General features: G+C 37.9%; 1 protein-coding gene across 5 annotated transcripts in view; it reads left to right on the plus strand.

Moving 5' to 3' along the window:
- Positions 1-3,605: 3,605 nt before the first annotated feature.
- Positions 3,606-18,425, plus strand: part of LOC139954189 (ankyrin repeat, SAM and basic leucine zipper domain-containing protein 1-like) — a 134,909-nt gene continuing 120,089 nt past the window's right edge. For 2 of the 5 annotated variants that reach the window (XM_071953891.1, XM_071953892.1), the window contains exon 1: positions 6,267-6,719. In XM_071953891.1, the coding sequence (XP_071809992.1) occupies positions 6,540-6,719 (180 nt within the window). In that variant the 5' untranslated portion in view covers positions 6,267-6,539. Of the gene's footprint in view, positions 3,741-6,266; positions 6,720-18,425 lie in introns of those variants that run through there. The other 3 variants (XM_071953893.1, XM_071953894.1, XM_071953895.1) reach the window with 3 other exon arrangements.

Raw genomic sequence — 18,425 nt, forward strand, 5'->3', positions numbered from 1 at the left:
TTGAACAAGAAATCTACAGAAAAACTCGTCCATGCAAGTCATGTTAAATTTCTCACATTAACAAGCTTAAAGCCATTGAACACTTTCGGAAAACAGTATTGTCCAAGGCCCACACTTCGTGTATCACAACTTATATGTAAACAAAATGTCGTATAATAATCGAACCTCGATTATTGGTTTAGTGTGGTTTCACACAGGGTTTCAACGGGTAAACTCAATACGACTCTACAGATGCACACAAAAGAGTTGTTCTGACTTACAACTGTTCAATAATTTTATTCAAATAGACTTAAACTGATACAGACCTGACTTGGATCTAAACTAAAAACGATATTCAAAACAACTTGATATATGAAAACAAACTCAAACAGAAAACAGACCCAAAATAGAGAGTAAAATAGAAAACAAGGGTTTAGAATACACATCATTATTACATTATCATAAACTGAGCTAAACACAGTACACCAGTAGTTCAAAGGTCACTTTGTGAACAACCTTCACTGAGAATCAAAACAAACCATAAAACAGTCACTTTTACCTATACATGACAAATTACTAACAATGTTGGATAGTTGTTAGAGCTTCGTCCTTGAACTCAAAATCCAGGACTCACACATGGATTTATGCATTACTTCATGCACAAGGCCAACATGAAAACATTGTGATGCTAATGGTTACACTCTTTGAACTTTGGTACAGTGTGATACTATAAACATTAACAAGATTATAACTTTAAAAACCTCAACTGACTTAACAAATCTCAATTGAAACCATTTCTCTCAAAGTAGGGTTTAACTCTAAACCACTTTAAATTAGCAGAAATACAAGACAAAAATATGAAGTTAGTACAAGAAGTTAGGAGCTAACCTGAACACTTTCAGCCACTGCTTCTCTTTTAACACATCATCATCAGTACGACCATACTCAGGCTGATATGGAAGCTACATAAGAATAAAATGGAGTAACAATCAGTTCCACATCAGTAAAACCTAATATTGTTTCTCCTTATTGTAAGAAAGGTTAACATAAACACAGTCACAACATTCTAGATATTTGGATTGAACACAAGTTTCTTGAGGAAGAATTATACATTTGTACTAGAATTAACTCACATTTAAACACAAGAAATACAACAAAATCAGTACAATAAAATATCGACTCCAAAATTATTAACTGTTAAAACTACAACTTAAAACATCTAAGACCAAAAACTCACCCTGATGTACGGCTATATAAGAAAGCTCCTCACAAATTCAGATTGGATGAAATTGAGTTCGGCAATTCAGAATGACTACTGATCCTCTGTGCATCGCCTTTTAAACCCCTTACTTTACTAGTCACTGACGCTAGACCAATCTTCAATTGGTTAGTTTAAAAGTTCACTGAATATGTTTACAATTAAGTTTGAATTTGAGGATTGCTATTGGTCAGCTAATCGCGGAGTTTCTCCTTGTATCAATTTACCTCACTTTGACCCACAAAGTCACTGTAAAGGCCATGGCTCAGGACTAGCAGTCCTTGAGGGACACTAAACCTTTCCAATCGACCAAGAGAATAATATAGCAAAAAGGAAGTGCGTTTTCTCTTAAACTCCCTTAAAACAATGAGTTTAAACAGAAATTGTTATAATAAGCTTGTCATTCTGTATTTCCATACATTTAAGTCACCTTGGTGGGAACATATGGAAAAAGTCTCTAAGTAGTCGGTTTGTAAAGAAATTATTATGATTAACTTGCCTTCAGGTGGTCACTTTGTATTAAAATATTATATATTTATGTTACCCTTGTGGAAACATGTGGACATAATAACTTTTGGTCAGCAGTTTTTATACTCCTTTTTTGTGTGTGAGGATTTTGGGTGAAGTTCTGTAATGAACTTCATCTTAAAAGCAAGGATTTAGTAATTCTATAAAATATATTGAGGGTAAATTCCATTTCCCGACAAAAACAAACCTATGAAAATTTTGGTCATCGGAGTCGGGAGAAAATAACGGGAAAACCCACCCCTGTTTCCACACGTTTCGCCGTGTCATGACATGTGTTTAAAATAAATCCGTAATTCTCGATATCGACAATTGATATTGTTTTAATGTTGTCTCTAGCATTTTATGGACTAATATTTCAAGAGAAGTCTTTCACAGCTACCTTCTGTAAACCCTCTTAAGCTATTTGTAAATCTGTGAACTTTTAATTTGTTTGTTCCGAAAGTGTCCAACGGCTTTAAGAGAATCCAAAACTCGGCTGCAAGTTCAGTGACGCACTCAAAGCGTGACCACGTTTCTCATATTTTGCATGATTCACATTGGCTTCCGATTTATTCAGATATAAGATACTTTAAATTAGTTTTTTTATGTTTGCAAGGTTTGGGCCCAACTTATCTCCAGGCTCATAAAAAAAATATCTTCGTGTTCGTAATCTCCGCTCTAATTTCAGCTGGTCTCTATTAGTTTGTCCCTCGATTTTCACTAAATTGTATGGGGCCAGTATTGAGCAATTGCATCAGAATTATGAAATAGTCTTCCGGATAACATAAAACAAGCTCAAACAGTGAATTTATTTATGACAAAGTTAAAAACACAGTTATTTTTGCAGTAGCCTTTAGTATTTCTTTATGTATCAACTAAATTTTGTTTTTGTAATAACTTCACATCTATAACTTTTACTTCTCTTTTGTTTTCATCTCACTGAGCGTAGAGACTTCTCTGTGATTGTGAGTGCGCTACATACAAAAAATGGTTCATTATACACGGACCTACAGACTAAACATAACAAAAGTAGATTGATTATGCCACAGCTTAAAGCCGAATTTATTCACACACACCAAATTGTGAAACGTTCCCCTAAGTAGATTAGTTGTAGGCAAGGAGCCGGATACCAACAGGGCAAACCGGCTAAATTAAATGATGTAATTTAATGTGACATACGGAGTTTAATAAACATTTGCATTTTTCCAATTTAGCACGAACAATGGTACAGGCAAAAGTAGCACTTGGAATAACCGTTATTCATGAAACCATGTAAGATTAATATTAGTGTACCTGCTAAAAGTTAACAACATTAAAACATTATTATACAGCTCTATAGATTAGAAGATTTCCTATTTACTTTACTTATTACAACAACAATAACAACTCGATCATGTATGGTAAAAAAAATAATGAAAATGGTAAGGGCAACAAATAAAACGTTATTATCCGTTCACCCGGATATTAAACCCACCCACCATAATATACCCCCACCCCGGGAAACGCCCATGCATGTGACAAGTCAGTAACACCCAATAAGCCCATAAAGCTGTTTTACGGGTGAAAATAATCTATACTATTAAAAGCGTAACCCGCGCCATCTTGGATTGAAAATTAGAAGGTCCAGTGGCATGGCATCCTTGTGGAATCCAACACGGTTGTGTCGTTACAGACGTCGGGTTGCAAGTCTACAAAACCCTGAACCGAACTCCCTCTTACGAGTTGTCTGATTGGCTGGAGTCACGAGCGATATCTCCTTACATGTGTGGTTGTCTGGTTTTGATATGGGCCACCTGTTGGTCGAAGGGGGAAGCCGTATGCTGCACACAGAGTCACCTATGTGGTTGTCTGGTTTTGATATGGGCCACCTGTTAGTCTAAGGAGGAAGCCGTAGGCTGCACACAGAGCCACCTCTTTAAGTTTGAAGTAGATGGCGACCTCGGACTTCCATTAACATTCCAGAGTGACTCATTGATGTTGCGCAGAGGGTTAAATGGTAAGGTTTATATACCATTTTGGGTAGGGGGTTAATTTCGTGTGTTAAATAAAAATAATTAAGGCTTTATGAGAAACAAAAATACATGCGTCTGTTACATATGTGTGAGTAACTCACTCAAGTCACTCATGTAGGCCTATACCCAACTTTCCAGCATTTTTTAAACGCATCAAACAGCAACCCACTGTTGCTAATAAGTTTATTTGTTCCATTTAACCCTGTACCATTGGTGGTACAGTCCATATGTCATCCCCAACACACAGAACGTATACAGGCAAAAATTGCAATATTTTCAAAAAGAAAGTGATTACAATACCGATTCTTTTCATATAGGTTTTGCCAGTTAAACCTCCAAAAGAGCACATGAAATTACCGTATGCTTTCAGAGTTACGAACTTTGTGAAACATCAACGACTGTTTTGAAGCTGTAAACGAACATCATTGGTCAAAGTTCTGAAGCAACAAAATTTTAAGAACTTAAAGCAGTTTGGTCAGGACTCAGGGTGTACATTTGCCAAATCCGTTTTGTATTAAGCAATCGGCCGTCGGGTTTAATTTCGCGTGTTAAATAAAAAATGTTAAGGCTTTATAATTATGAGAAACAAAAATACATGCGTCTGTTACAGATGTGTTTATTATTATTAAATCACTCATGTAGACCTACCCAACTTCCCAGCATTTTTTAAACGTATCAAACAGCAATCCACTGTTGCTAATAACTTACTGCTAACAACTCAGGATGTACATTTTGCCCCAAATCCGTTTTGTGTTAAGCAATCGGCCGTCGGGTTTTGTTAACAAAAGAGCCATATGTGCGGCTGAATCGGGTACTACATTTTTACGAATTTCTCCATACAAAATTTATAAACTGGACGTACAAACCCTCAAAATAACAAGGCAAATGTTTTCTAAAAGTCAAATACGTGAGAGGATGTAGGAGTAGTTTTTAAAGACCAATAAAATTACCGTTTCTCTTTAGTTTGTAAAGGGTTCCAGAGAACATATAAAGTCGGATGTTTTATCAGGGGACTTCGTCTCGCGGGGCGCGCGCCCCGGCGGGTGTTTGCCATAAGTTTACATGACAATTAATTAATATGATAATAAACTAAAAATTAATGAGGCCGACGCTCTGTTACTCCCCCAAAGCGGTGGTAAAAACAGTAGATTAGATATCTGTTGCACAGCGTGTTCCGAAAACTCGCTTTATTTGGTGCTCCGACAACTTTGTATATGCGTCGTTGGGCGTATACGCTCGATAAATCACGATGGATGGGGCCTAAGATTCTAAAATCGTGTGGACGATTGGAAACAAAGCAACAAATCATTCAACATATTATAGCGACCAATCATTAAATGTATTTATTTTCAACACAGTTTTGCAGAAATGACTTTGTCGTTCAAGTGTTCCGACACCGTCCACACCAACTGGCGCATTTTTTGTTAATCTGCTTTACCAGAACTTCTTTCTTTTCAGTCAGATAAACTCCGCGGCTATAGTGGCTGTAATTATGAGTTCGTTTTAAAGAAGGGTACCACTTTCATACAAGCCTTTTTAGTCGGATAATTATCTCATCTGCTATTGGCAGCGGTGATTATTGTTGAGGGGGAGACCAGACCCTATACGATCGAGCCTCTAGTAAATCTGTGGCTATCGGTGACTATGGATTTGTTGCTGAGGGAACCAAATACCACTGCTGATTCCAAATTCATCGTGTTATATTGTCCGATTGGCTCTATGACAAAGACCGCCACGGCAATATTTGAATTATACCATTGTGCTCAACACAATAAAATAAGTGTGTCATTATAGCAGTATACGTGCTATATTTTTAGTCGACTAAGTATTTACCCTGACAGTCATCTTAGCGGGGAAATACTCAGTGCAGTGAATAAAATTGATATAATGACAAAAGCCGATTGAATAAATGGATAATGCGGTGGCCCGCTCGATCAACACTAAAATATCACGAAAAACCCTACATATCATGCCAAGTACCATCATTGCCAAGTATACCCTTCCTCAATATTAAAGCTCCATTCCAGAAACAAACACTAAGAGAGAAGGTTAGGAGGGAAGGCGACGTTTCACAACATGTTGTGCACGCTCAACAATTTATCAACATACAACATTAATGACAATATTTCATACCGATTATAAAAACCATTTCTAATCCATCCTACAAAATGATTATTACCTGTAAGAATACTTCCCTTACCCCCACATTACCTTTCACAACAATTGTATATACTAGAACACTCCCCATGCTAGTATGTGTTAATTTGAGCGAAATGTCCCCACTGAAGTTCCGGCGTCGGTGGACGCTCGGTCCTTTTCGAAACCACGGTTTTGGCTAGGCTTCAGGATCCGTCCTCTCGTCTGAAGCTGTGAGCGTAAACGCAAAGGGGGCCAAGCTAGCCTGAAGCCGAATCCAAATCGGAAGTCCTCGCGTCGTTTCGAAAAGGGCTTTTTCTTGGGAAATCTGACAAAAGAGGGCGCTATCAGAAGAATTTTGGAGCTGAATTACAAATCTGCAAGGAAAGAACACATAATTGAGTACACAACGTGCACCGGCCGCACTGCCCGCTGCTGCCGCCTGAAGAGGATCGAGCACGAACAGCAGAAAGGGGGGTCGGTTATTGGAGGACGCATGACGACGGGGGAGAGCCGATCTGTAAAATACCCATTTCTACCTCCATCATGAAAATACTACCATCGTCCATAGGCCAACACACATAACCTCACGAAACTTTTTGACGAGATGAGTGATGAATGCGCACGTATGAACGTACGTACCTACGATGACTAGCACTAGTAGCAGCAGTAGCAGTAGTGGGCTGACCTACTTTCGTGCTGCTGGAACAGAAGCAGATTATTCTGATGAAAATGCCGAGTTAGTGGCCGATTTTGCTATAGATAGTGATGATGGTGCCACCTCCCAATACATGCCAGAGTCAGTGTCGACCTCGAACTTGACAAAGGTATAAAAATAATAGATCTTTTTTTCTTATTAAATATTACCATGTTCACAGTCACACTCACAGTGAGTATCCTGCTTCCTGGGCCCAATTTCATAGAGCTGCTTAAGCACAAAATTTTGCTTAAGCAAAAAATTCATTGCTTAGTAAAATCAGATTACCGGCCAAGACTCCACTCAATTGTTATGCTAAGTAAACAACAGCTTAATATTACTAGTCATAAGCAATGTATGGCATGAAATTTTGGCCAGTAACAAGTGTAAAATAAGCAAGCTATTTTTGTGCTTAAGCAAATATTTTGCTTAAAGTCATTGGACCCTTTCGGTAAACAGTATTCTCCAAGGCCCACATTTCGTGTATCACAACTTCTATATCAAACAACAAACCTGTGAAAATCTAGGCTCAATCGGTCATCTGAGTCGGGAGAAAATAACGGAAAAACCCATCCTTGTATCCGCGCGTTTCGCCATGTCATGACATGTGTTTAAAATAAATCCGTAATTCTCGCTATCGAGAATTGATATTGTTTTACTGTTTTCTCAAAAAGTAAAGCATTTCATGGAATTATATTTCAAGAAAAGTCTTTCACCACTACCTTCTGTAAACCCTGTAAGTTATTTGTAAATCTGTGAACTTTTATTTATTTTTCTGTACGGAAAGGGTCCAATGGCTTTAAGCAGCTCTATGAAATTGGCCCCTGGTGTCATGTGTTTTCAGTAGGATAACAGAATTTTTTTTCAATATCAAAAACTGAAAGTTTTTTTTTCAAATCATCTATAATTTTTTAAGAGTCCCTGCCTGTAAGAATGTACCAAATTAGGGGGGGGGTGTGATTCATGGGTTCGCAGATCTTCTTCCAAAAAATTAGAGTGATACACCATCATACCAAACGAATAAATCCAAAATTTTAGTTTGCTGACGCTTTCGGTTTTGGAGTTACCAGTTATCAAAGTTTGGGCCAAAAAGCCCTCAAGAAACGAATAGTACATTCCCTGTAAACACAAAAACGTGCGCCAAGGTCATCCCAGAAAAAGTAAAACATTTTTTGAAACCTCCAGTTGGGCTTATAACAAAAGTATAAAAAGAAATTTGGGATCTCGTTGGCGCATCATGTTACGCGCACCTGAACCTTTGACGAACAGTGCCCTCGTGCCATTTTCAACGCCTCATAACTCAACGCGCCTATAGGATCCCATGAATTGAACAAGTTCAAATGAAAGAGCTTGCATCCCTAAAACAAATTTAAGTGCAAAGTGAGTGGGATCTCGTTGGCGCAGAGAGATAATAGAGGTCAAAGTTCAAATTTTACCAATATATTGCGTTTTCGCACCTCCATAACTTCGCGCGCCAACAACAAAAAATTGTTTTTATGGCAACTGGGTGTTGGAACAGTTTTCATCTAATGACAAATGAAAAAAGAATCTTGGGATCTCTGCAACTTGCATGTCAAAAGATTTTTTGAAAATTTTCTAAAGTATTGTCATTCCACACATTTTGGCCTAAATTGGCACAACATTCACTTTTTTCATCTCTGTAAGTATCTGTGCCAACAAGATCCCATCAATGTTTTCTTGTATTTGGTTAAGTTGAGTGTTCCTAAACAGATTTCAACTGAAAAATAATTGGGATCATGTTGGCCCCGCCAATATAACAAAGGTCAAAGGTCATATGAAACTACACTACTGCCTATTTCGGGCGATTTTGCGTCGTCTAGAAATCCCCGCGCCAATATGATCCCATTAAGTTGTCTGCGTTTTATGATTATATAGATTCTCAGCAACACATAAAAAGCAAAAACCAAATGGGATTTGAGTGGCGCTAACAAATATTACAGATCAAAAGTTCACAATACATGCCTATACTTATGCATTGCTGTGGCAACCGAAAGTGAGAAATATCCCCCAATTTCAAAATGTTGGCAAACCATGAAGGGGATAGGTCTCCAAAACGAATTTTGGTCAAGAGATAGACTGGACTTGTTTTTACAAATGGTGTTAGTTTAATGTTGGTTGGTAACTGTTGCCAAGGTCAAAGGTTACAAAGAATATGGGTGTTTTTTATATTTTCTGTCAAGAGCCAACTTCAGAGCCTTTTCAAGATTTTATTTAATGAACAAGGGTTCTTTCCTTTATGTTGGGGAAAACCACTTATAATAGCTAGGCACATGTGATTGTCCCAAATTAATTATAGAACCCTTGTTCATTTGATAAAATGATGACATGGCTTTGAAGTTGGCTCTCCACAGAAAATATTGGTGTTTTGTAATACATTTTCTGTCAAGAACCAACTTCGAAGCCCTGTCAACATTTTATCAAAAAAGGAAGGGCTCTATAATTAATTTGGGACAACCATATGTGCCTAGATATTATAAGTGGCTGTCCCAAACTGAAATGATAGAGCCCTTGTTCTTTAAATAAAATCTTGAAAAGGTTCTGAAGTTGGCTTTTGACGGAATATAAAAAACACCCATATTCTTTGTAACCTTTGACCTTGGCAACAGTTACCAACCAACATTAAACTAACACCATTTGTAAAAACAAGTCCAGTCTATATCTTGACCAAAATTCATTTTGGAGACCTATCCCCTTCATGGTTTGCCAACATTTTGAAATTGGGGGATATTTCTCACTTTCGGTTGCCACAGCAATGCATAAGTACAATGTGTATAGGCATGTATTGTGAACTTTTGATCTGTAATATTTGTTAGCGCCACTCAAATCCCATTTGGTTTTTGCTTTTTATGTGTTGCTGAGAATCTATATAATCATAAAACACAGACAACTTAATGGGATCATATTGGCGCGGGGATTTCTAGACGACGCAAAATCGCCCGAAATAGGCAGTAGTGTAGTTTCATATGACCTTTGACCTTTGTTATATTGGTGGGCCAACATGATCCCAATTATTTTTCAATTGAAATCTGTTTAGGAACACTCAACTTAACCAAATACAAGAAAACATTGATGGGATCTTATTGGCATAGATGCTTACAGTGATGAAAAAAGTGAATGTTGTGCCAATTTAGGCCAAAATGTGTGGAATGACAATACTTTAGAAAATTTTCAAAAAATCTTTTGACATGCAAGTTGCAGAGATCCCAAGATTCTTTTTTCATTTGTCATTAGATGGAAACTGTTCCAATACCCAGTTGCCATAAAAACAATTTTTTGTTGTTGGCGCGCGAAGTTACGGAGGTGCGAAAACGCAATATATTGGTAAAATTTGAACTTTGACCTCTATTATCTCTCTGCGCCAACGAGATCCCACGCACTTTGCACTTAAAGTTGTTTTAGGGATGCAAGCTCTTTCATTTGAACTTGTTTAATTCATGGGATCTTATAGGCGCGCTGAGTTATGAGGCGTTGAAAATGGCACGAGGGCACTGTTCATCAAAGGTTCAGGTGCGCGTAACATGATGCGCCAACGAGATCCCAATTTTTTTTTTTTACTTTTGTTATGAGCCCAACTGGAGGTTTCAAAAAATGTTTTACTTTTTCTGGGATGACCTTGGCGCACGTTTTTGTGTTTACAGGGAATGTACTATTCATTTCTCGAGGGCTTTTTGGCCCAAACTTTGATAACTGGTAACTCCAAAACCGAAAGCGTCAGCAAACTAAAATTTTGGATTTGTTCGTTTGGTATGATGATGTATCACTCTAATTTTTTAGAAGAAGATCTGAGAACCCATGAATCACCACTTGGTACACTCTTACAGGCAGGGACTCTTAACAATAACACTTACACTTCATGGTGTGTTAACATTTTTTAATTTTTGGTTTTACATTGCGAGAAACAGTCCGCCATGATATTAACAGTGCTATGCATGCGCGACATCGGAGCAACGTCATATGTTTTCACACCTTTCATTGGTTGGTATTTTATTGAATATTCAGAAGCTAGTATGGCGTGCAAAATAAATCAAAAATATTATTAAATTACTACTGTTACCAATTTTCGCAGAGCTTTCTCAGCTAAACCAGTTGATCTTTCACTTTTGTGTGAACATGGGGATCTAGCCTAGATATTCAGGTTTTAAAATACAAAAGATGAACACCTAAATCAAAGTAGTCTTGCAGCCAGAGAATGGAGAATGATGAAGGACCCTCAAAAGCATAACGCGTGTTACCGTGGAATCGCCCTTATGCGGATAATGCATTTACTTTGTCTTCATCCAGGATAGATAATTGACATAACCTCATTATATCCTTTATTATAATGTACTTCATATTTCAATTTTCAATCTTATTTCAATCTTTAGCATAATAATTAGACCAACAAGAGAACACACAGTTGAACAACTATCTTGTGACACCCACACCCTTGTAACACCACCATTTTTGTTACACTAATCAACAATTTACAAATCTAAAAGAACAAAAAGAAGAGACCCCCCCCAAAAAAAAAAAAAATAATAAATAATAATAGTATGGGCCTACAACATTACATCCTCAACTAACCTTTAACATCGATTTCAAGAAACATTTATTATATCAATAAGTCGCTCCCTTATTGGGAATTACCAAAACTATACACCAAAACATCAACAAACAAACAAGTCGAAATAAGTATACATAAAATTAGTTTAAAGGGCATGGATAAAGAGAAACAAATGGCAAAACACTGATATAAATTTTTTCTTGAGACACAAAGAAAAGGACCAAAAAAAAGAATCAAAGAAAACAACCCAAATAATAAAAGTATAGAAATCTTATGAATGTTATATGAATCTTTAAAGCTTAACATCCTCAAACATTTTAAATACAATTCCCAATCCAATTATACAAAGTTATTATAACCTCTGTCCCTCCGAATACGTCTCTCTTAATATGTGTGCTAAGGTACATTGTCAATCTAACCCAAAACGAGGCTGTGGGCGCAGCCACTGCAAGTAGTGGCCAATGTGCGCCATAGCCTCATTTTGGGCTAGAAATATGACGTCATGCATAAATATTAAGAGAGGCGTATTACACCCTCACCCACATTACATTTCAAAATATTTGTGAAAAGGATTTTCATCATCTAGCGGGATGCCGTGCGAAGCGTGGCATCCCGCTAGTTATTAATTAATTAATTAAAAGGTAAAAGTAGTGGTGGTTGGAGCACTTGGCACCATTCCCAAAGCACTGGGGAAACATCTAGATGAAAAAGGGACAAATGTGAGGGTAGATCTGTTACAGAAGGCAGCGCTTTCGGGAACAGCGAGGATCCTGAGAAAGACCCTTGAGATCTAAGGCTACGGGACGTAGCCCGATTCGAGGAGTTACCCGCACAAAGGAAAATGTGATCTTACTTTTGCATGCTGTGATAAAATGAAATAATAATAAAAATAATAATAATAATAATAACTAGACATTGACAGTTTGAGAACAAACTCTAGGTGTTCGGTTTCCGGTTGTAAAAGCCTGGTGTAATTATTGCACCTGGCTTTGTTCTCAAGATTTGTAATAAATGATCAAAACTACACAATTTGTCAAAAAACATGATGACGTCATCATGACAGGATTTTGAGTTCAAGAAGTTAATGTTCTTGACTAACAATTCACCAAGTTACACCTCAGTCGATTGTGCAATACCACGTGAGAAATGACGACGAATTCAAGCTAATACTCCACAGATATGTTGCTATTATAAAGGAGATTATGTATACAATTTTGAAACAATTGTCCTAAACTCTGACACAAACATCTAGTAAAAGTGTATTTTTTAATCGGTATTATTTTTTTAAATCAGACTTTTGCCAGACTTGTATTATGTGATTGTAAAGCATCCAAAGATGTTAATTTCAACTTCAAATCCATAATAACGCCTTTTCAAAGCATTTTACAGCCACTTCCGGTTAAGACAGATCAAAAGGTCAAGGAAATGTCACCAACATATCCAATTTTGTGAAGTTCGTAAAGCGCTTTCATATGATGTACAGTACAGCCCTTTAGTTGCCATCGAGGCACGCAAGGACCGAGACGAGCGAGACCGGCAACGTGTGCCCCTGCTCGCTACACGCGAGGGACGCTCGCTTGTTTGTCAATCAAACGAGGGCGCCTCTCGAGACGAGGGATCCCACGTTCAGTTGGGAAGCAGCGTTACGAGACAAACGAGCGAGCACCCGCGAAACTATCGAGTACCCACGAAACGAAACAAGCGCTGCACAATGCAAGGACATTTTCAGGGATCGTCTTCTTGAAAGTTATTACAAAATGCAGTAAACACAACCAGTGTCGGTATTGACCAATAATGAGAGCAGAGCGCGTACAAAGCAAAACATTGAAGCCTTGTAATACTTTGTAACAAGTTACAACAAAGTGTAGCAATTTTATAATGTAGTTACAATTGCAGCACATCTAAGGGGAAGTTGTCACTGTGAGGCTAGGAGTGTCTGTTTATAATGTAGTTACAATTGCGGCACATCTAAGGGGAAGTTGTCACTGTGAGGCTAGGAGTGGCTGGCTCCAAACTCCTTTCTGTTGTTGCCGTTTGAGACTTCCAAGAATTTCTGACGAACTCTGTTGTTGCCGTTTGAGACTTCCAAAAATTTCCGACGAACTCCCATGTTTTTAATCATAATCGCCGTTAAGGGACGTTTCCATATACATGTACAACATTTTTGTCTATACTCCTTGCCGTTTTGGGACTTTTGTGAATTAGGGACGCTTTTTTAAGGAGAAGACGTCAGTTCGAACTGAGTGTTTTCAATAATAATGTTGTTGTGGGACGATAAGCAGTTGGCTTTAATTTTATTTCAACAGTTAGAATGTCCGTACTCCGTCTTCAATAAGTTGCCGTTTTGAGACATTGATAACAATTTTTTTAAGGGGTAAAAAGGTTCAAACTCCGTCTGTAATTGCCGTATGAGACGATCCAGTATTGGAGAAAAAAATAATATTGTTTATTAATCAATAAGCATGTCCAACGAACTCCCATGTTTTTAATAATGACAATCGCTGTTGTGGGACATTTTCATGTACCCAACAATTTTTGTGTGTACAAATTTCGGTACACCGTCGTCGTGAATAACAAATGGCCAATTTGGGACTTTGGAGTATTTGGGAACAATTTTTTAAGGGGAAGATGTGGGTTCGAACTGAATGTTTTCAATAATATTGTTGTCGCGGGACGTTTGTAGTTGGTTTTAGTTTTGCTTCAACAGCACAATGTCCGTACTCCGTCGTGAATAACAAATTGCCAATTTGGGACTTTTGAGTATTTCGGAAGGAGAAAACGTCAGTTCGAACTGACTTTAATTTTATTTCAAAAGTAACAATGTTCGTACTCCGTCTTCAATAAGTTGCCGTTTTGAGACATTGCTACAACATTTTTAAAGGGTAAGTAGGTCCTAACTCTGTAATTGCGTATGAGACGTTCAAGTATTTGAGAAAACAATAGTGTCGTTTATTTAATTTAGTAAGAATGTCCGACGAACTCCCATGTTTAATAATAATCGCCGTTGTGGCACATTTCCATGTACCAAAATTGTTTTTATTGTAAAAATGTCCAGGCACTCCGTCGTCGTGAATAACAAATTGCTGTCTTGGGACTTTTGAGTATATGGGAACATTTTTTTAAGGGGAAGACGTCAGCTCGAACTGAATGTTTTCAATAATATTGCTGTTGTGGGACGAAAGCAATTTGCTTTAATTTTATTTCAACAGCCGTTGTGGGACATTTCCATACAAACTTTGTTTAACTGTAAAAAGGTCAATACTCCGTTGCGAATAACAATGCTGTTTTGGCAGGGGAAGACGTCAGTTCGAACTGAATGTTTTCAAAAATATTGCGGTTGTGGACATTAATAGTTGGCTTTACTCTGTCCGTAAAATGTCCGTACTCTGTCTTTTAATACGTTGGCGTTTTGAGATATTGATAACAATTTCTCTTTTGAACGGTAAAGAGGTCCTAACTCTGTAATTGCCTTGAGACAGTCGAGTGTTGGAGAAAAAAAATAAAGTAGTTATTGATTAGTAGAATATCCGACGAGCTGTGTTGTAATAATAACCGCCGTTGTGGGACATTTCCAAGTACAGTGTTTTAATTGTAAAAGTGTCAATACTCCGCCGTGAATAACGATGCTCTTTTGGGACTTGGAACACATTTTTTTTAAGGGGAAGACATTGGTTCGAACTGAATGTTTTCAATAGAATTGCGGTTGTGGGACATTTACAGTTGGCTTTACTTTTATTTCGACAGTAAGAGTGTCCGTACTCTGTCTTTAATAAGTTGCCGTTCCACAATCGGTATTCCAAACTTGAACCAGGGAGAGTCGTCAGCTCTGATGGTTTAACGCTAAACGTATTTGAAGTAATATTCTGCTTCTCTCAATGATGGCTCATTGAAAGCGGATCCGCATATGATAATAAACGTTGATGTTGCTGGGAAAGCTGGCAACCAGTAGTGGCTAGTGTATCATTACAACACCAGATAAGACTCACAGCAAGTGTGTCACACCATAGAGTAAGGACAGAGAAGGAGTTACAACTAGTCGAACTTCAAAGGTACCATGTGTGTTACCGCGGTCAGTTTTACGACCAGCGCTAATGACTTTATAAACAAGCCCGGGGCGCATTTCCTGCCGATATGACGTAACGGATATCCCAGAGTGCATTGCGATATCGCGTCCCCTACCAACCAAAATGGCGGCGCAAGGCAAGAAATAATTCTTGTGGGGCGATGAGCACACGACTTCAGTGTTTCCCCGGACCATTAAACAGCGGAAGAAACAGCAAAAGTTTAGCTTTTAAGAAAAGATGAAGGCCGGCTACACATCATTGCGTGGCACCATGTTAGGTGGTGGCATTTATCTTACCTTTTACGACGGAATGTGTTGCCGGCGGGGCGGGGAGGATCCGAGAGACGGTGCACTAACGGCAGGCTGGGGATGCTTCCACCCACGTTTTGTATGATGTAAAATTAATATATTCCAAGTGAAAATTGGTCATGATTAATCAGAATTACTTGAATCGATATTCTGCTATTACTTGGATGTTACTACCTTAGATTGTGTCACAAGCGTTCTTCGCAAAAGGATAAAATATTTAGCTAAAAAATCTCTGCCGATTTCGACAGTGGATCGCGCAACTTTTTTTGCGCATTGTACGGTTTTGCGCAATAATATGTACATTGCGCTCTACTGACTGCGCATCGGGTGTTGGCTTATTATTTTGCGCAAAAACAAACTGGTTAAATTCTCAAAATGCGCATAAAAGTTGCGCAATTTTTCATGATAATTTTATTTCGACCATGTTTATAATTATAGATCATTCCTGTGATGTTTGTGCCGAACACAAGGGAGTTAGTTACCATGTGACCATGGAGGTAGGCTGAGGTCTTTTAAAATAAAGCTGGGTCGGGTGAGATGGCAAATCAGACATAATTGGTTCATTTCCAGCAAGTCGTATGAATTTTAATTCGATTTAATTTAAGCCAAGATATTTGCATATAATATAGGGAATAACAATATTTGGAAGACCTTACTCTGCTCCCATCACAGCAACTACCGACAATACATTAACAGGCAAAGCCACTATACCAAGACAAAGAAAACAACAAAAATAAGGTATTTATAATGGTTGCAACATCCCATTTATGACCAGTATTTTATTGGAATCTTTATTTCATCTATGAATTAATAATCAATTTTTAAAGACATCCAAGTTCTAAAAAAGTGCAAATTAATTGTTCTTGTGTTTGAAATTTAGTCAATCAGACATACTAATTAGTTGGTAGATCTTATTTACCAAAAGAAATGCTAAAACTAATTATTATTATTAATGGCATGAAAATTTTACGTTTTCGTCATCAAGCACCCAAACGGCTAAAAACACCAAAAACACGTTTTCTACAGCCAAAATCAAGTGGGTACATACATGAATACAACAAAAGTTTTGATGCAAATTCCCCATTTTTGTAAATATCTAAACAAGATCTGCAGGTGCAGTACAAGTTTTCACTTAAATGTTTTTAACAATGTTCTTGCTCTATGCATTGTGTGTCACCAGATGTCATTTTTTTAGGTTACAGTTTCAATGCTTCTAAAAAAAAGGGCTTTGGGGAGGATCGGGAAATATATCAGGCCATCACGTTTTGTATGAATTGTTCGGCAAGTGGGTTCTTGCTCTCCAAATAGTCTGTAAACATCACGTCGACAGTAAGCAATGGCTTATATGATTGTAGGACCATTCATAAACCTATACACTGTATATCCTTCCATAGAGGTCCTTTAATGATCCTTCCTCCATGCTCTCACTCTCAGCTCAGACAGACTCGGACCATCAGACAGCTGCCCACAAAAAGCTGAAAATTTGGGGGAAAAAGAACAATAAATTAATTACATTATTAATTTATTTATCATTTATTATTAAATAAGCATTTGTAAATTAGTGTTTGGATACTATATTCCCCCCAAAAATCATTCGATGAAGACATTTCACACATAGACCCAAACGGAAAACTATAATATCTTTGCTTGGTCATGCGATTTTTATCTCTTTATAAACATAAAACAGCCGTGTAGTTTTCCCACCATTACAACATGCGCAAAAATCTACGTTGAACCAACGACTGTTTTATGAACGAGTTAACATCTTCGGTAAAAGGCATTTAACTGTTGTTTCTCTGGGTGTTTACGACGAAAAATGATCTAGATTATGTTGTTCTTGTTATTTAAAAACGTTAATATCGATTTCAAACGGAAAAAAGGGAACAAGCTATCAATGAAAGGCAAATTTGTTTCTCTTAAAAAACGAAAAATATCGAATATTTTGAACATGTTAGCGGCCTTTTTTCAGTTTGTGTCTAGTTGTGTCCACGGTTTTTATGTACATCCCCATGTACAGAAAACGTTTCTGAACAACCTCGACTAAGTTTCATCCGTAGGAAACCACCGGAATGATTTTTCATAATTTGATATCATAAATACATATTTCAGCATTCCCCTCCTTCATCAGAATCTAAAAAGTTTCATAACTCACCTCAAAAATATCCGATTTTGATGATTCAAAAACGTCTCGAGACGTAGCGATCGCGAGTCTACACGAAAACACGTTGCGCATACACCAGGGGCTTCCTGGTAGTACTGCGCATGCGTTGAAGTTGTGTGTTGTGAATTGTGACTCTCCAATAATTGTGAATGAAAACGATGTGATACCAGCGACACCAGCGAAACGCGGTAACACACATAGGCCACAAAGGGCTGATTGCGGTCGCTGATGTTTACTCGCGCAGCGGGTGGGCTCCATTGGTTTCCACAGGACTGGGGCCGTGCGCTAATTGGATAATTGGTGCCATATAAGATAAGGGGACTAGTTGTAACTCCTTCTCTGTCCTTACTCTATGGTCACACATAGACAATGCACACCAGGGGGTGTTTAAATAAAGCGTGGGCCCCCATGGGTTAATTTGTTAGAGATCACCACTTGGCTTTGGGACCAGTCAGCTAAAACCACAAAGAGGTGCGAATGCAGCTTTATTTGTGGGAAGAGTTGTTGGTGGTGGGGTTTACGAGAGGGTAAATTATCATACTGGTAGGTAGTCACGGCCCATAGGAGTTTTTCCAAGGAGTACCATAATACAGGATGAGGGTCGTTTCAAATAGGGCATACAGGGGAAAGTATTGAGTGCCGGCTAATTTATATTAAAAATAGAGCGTAGTGATGAGCGAGCACAGCGTTTTCACCAACTGAACATTTGTTAGTAGGTGCAACGAAGTGTAAAGTACTA

Source organism: Asterias amurensis, chromosome 2, assembly GCF_032118995.1.
Source record: "Asterias amurensis chromosome 2, ASM3211899v1".
Taxonomy (NCBI): domain Eukaryota; kingdom Metazoa; phylum Echinodermata; class Asteroidea; order Forcipulatida; family Asteriidae; genus Asterias; species Asterias amurensis.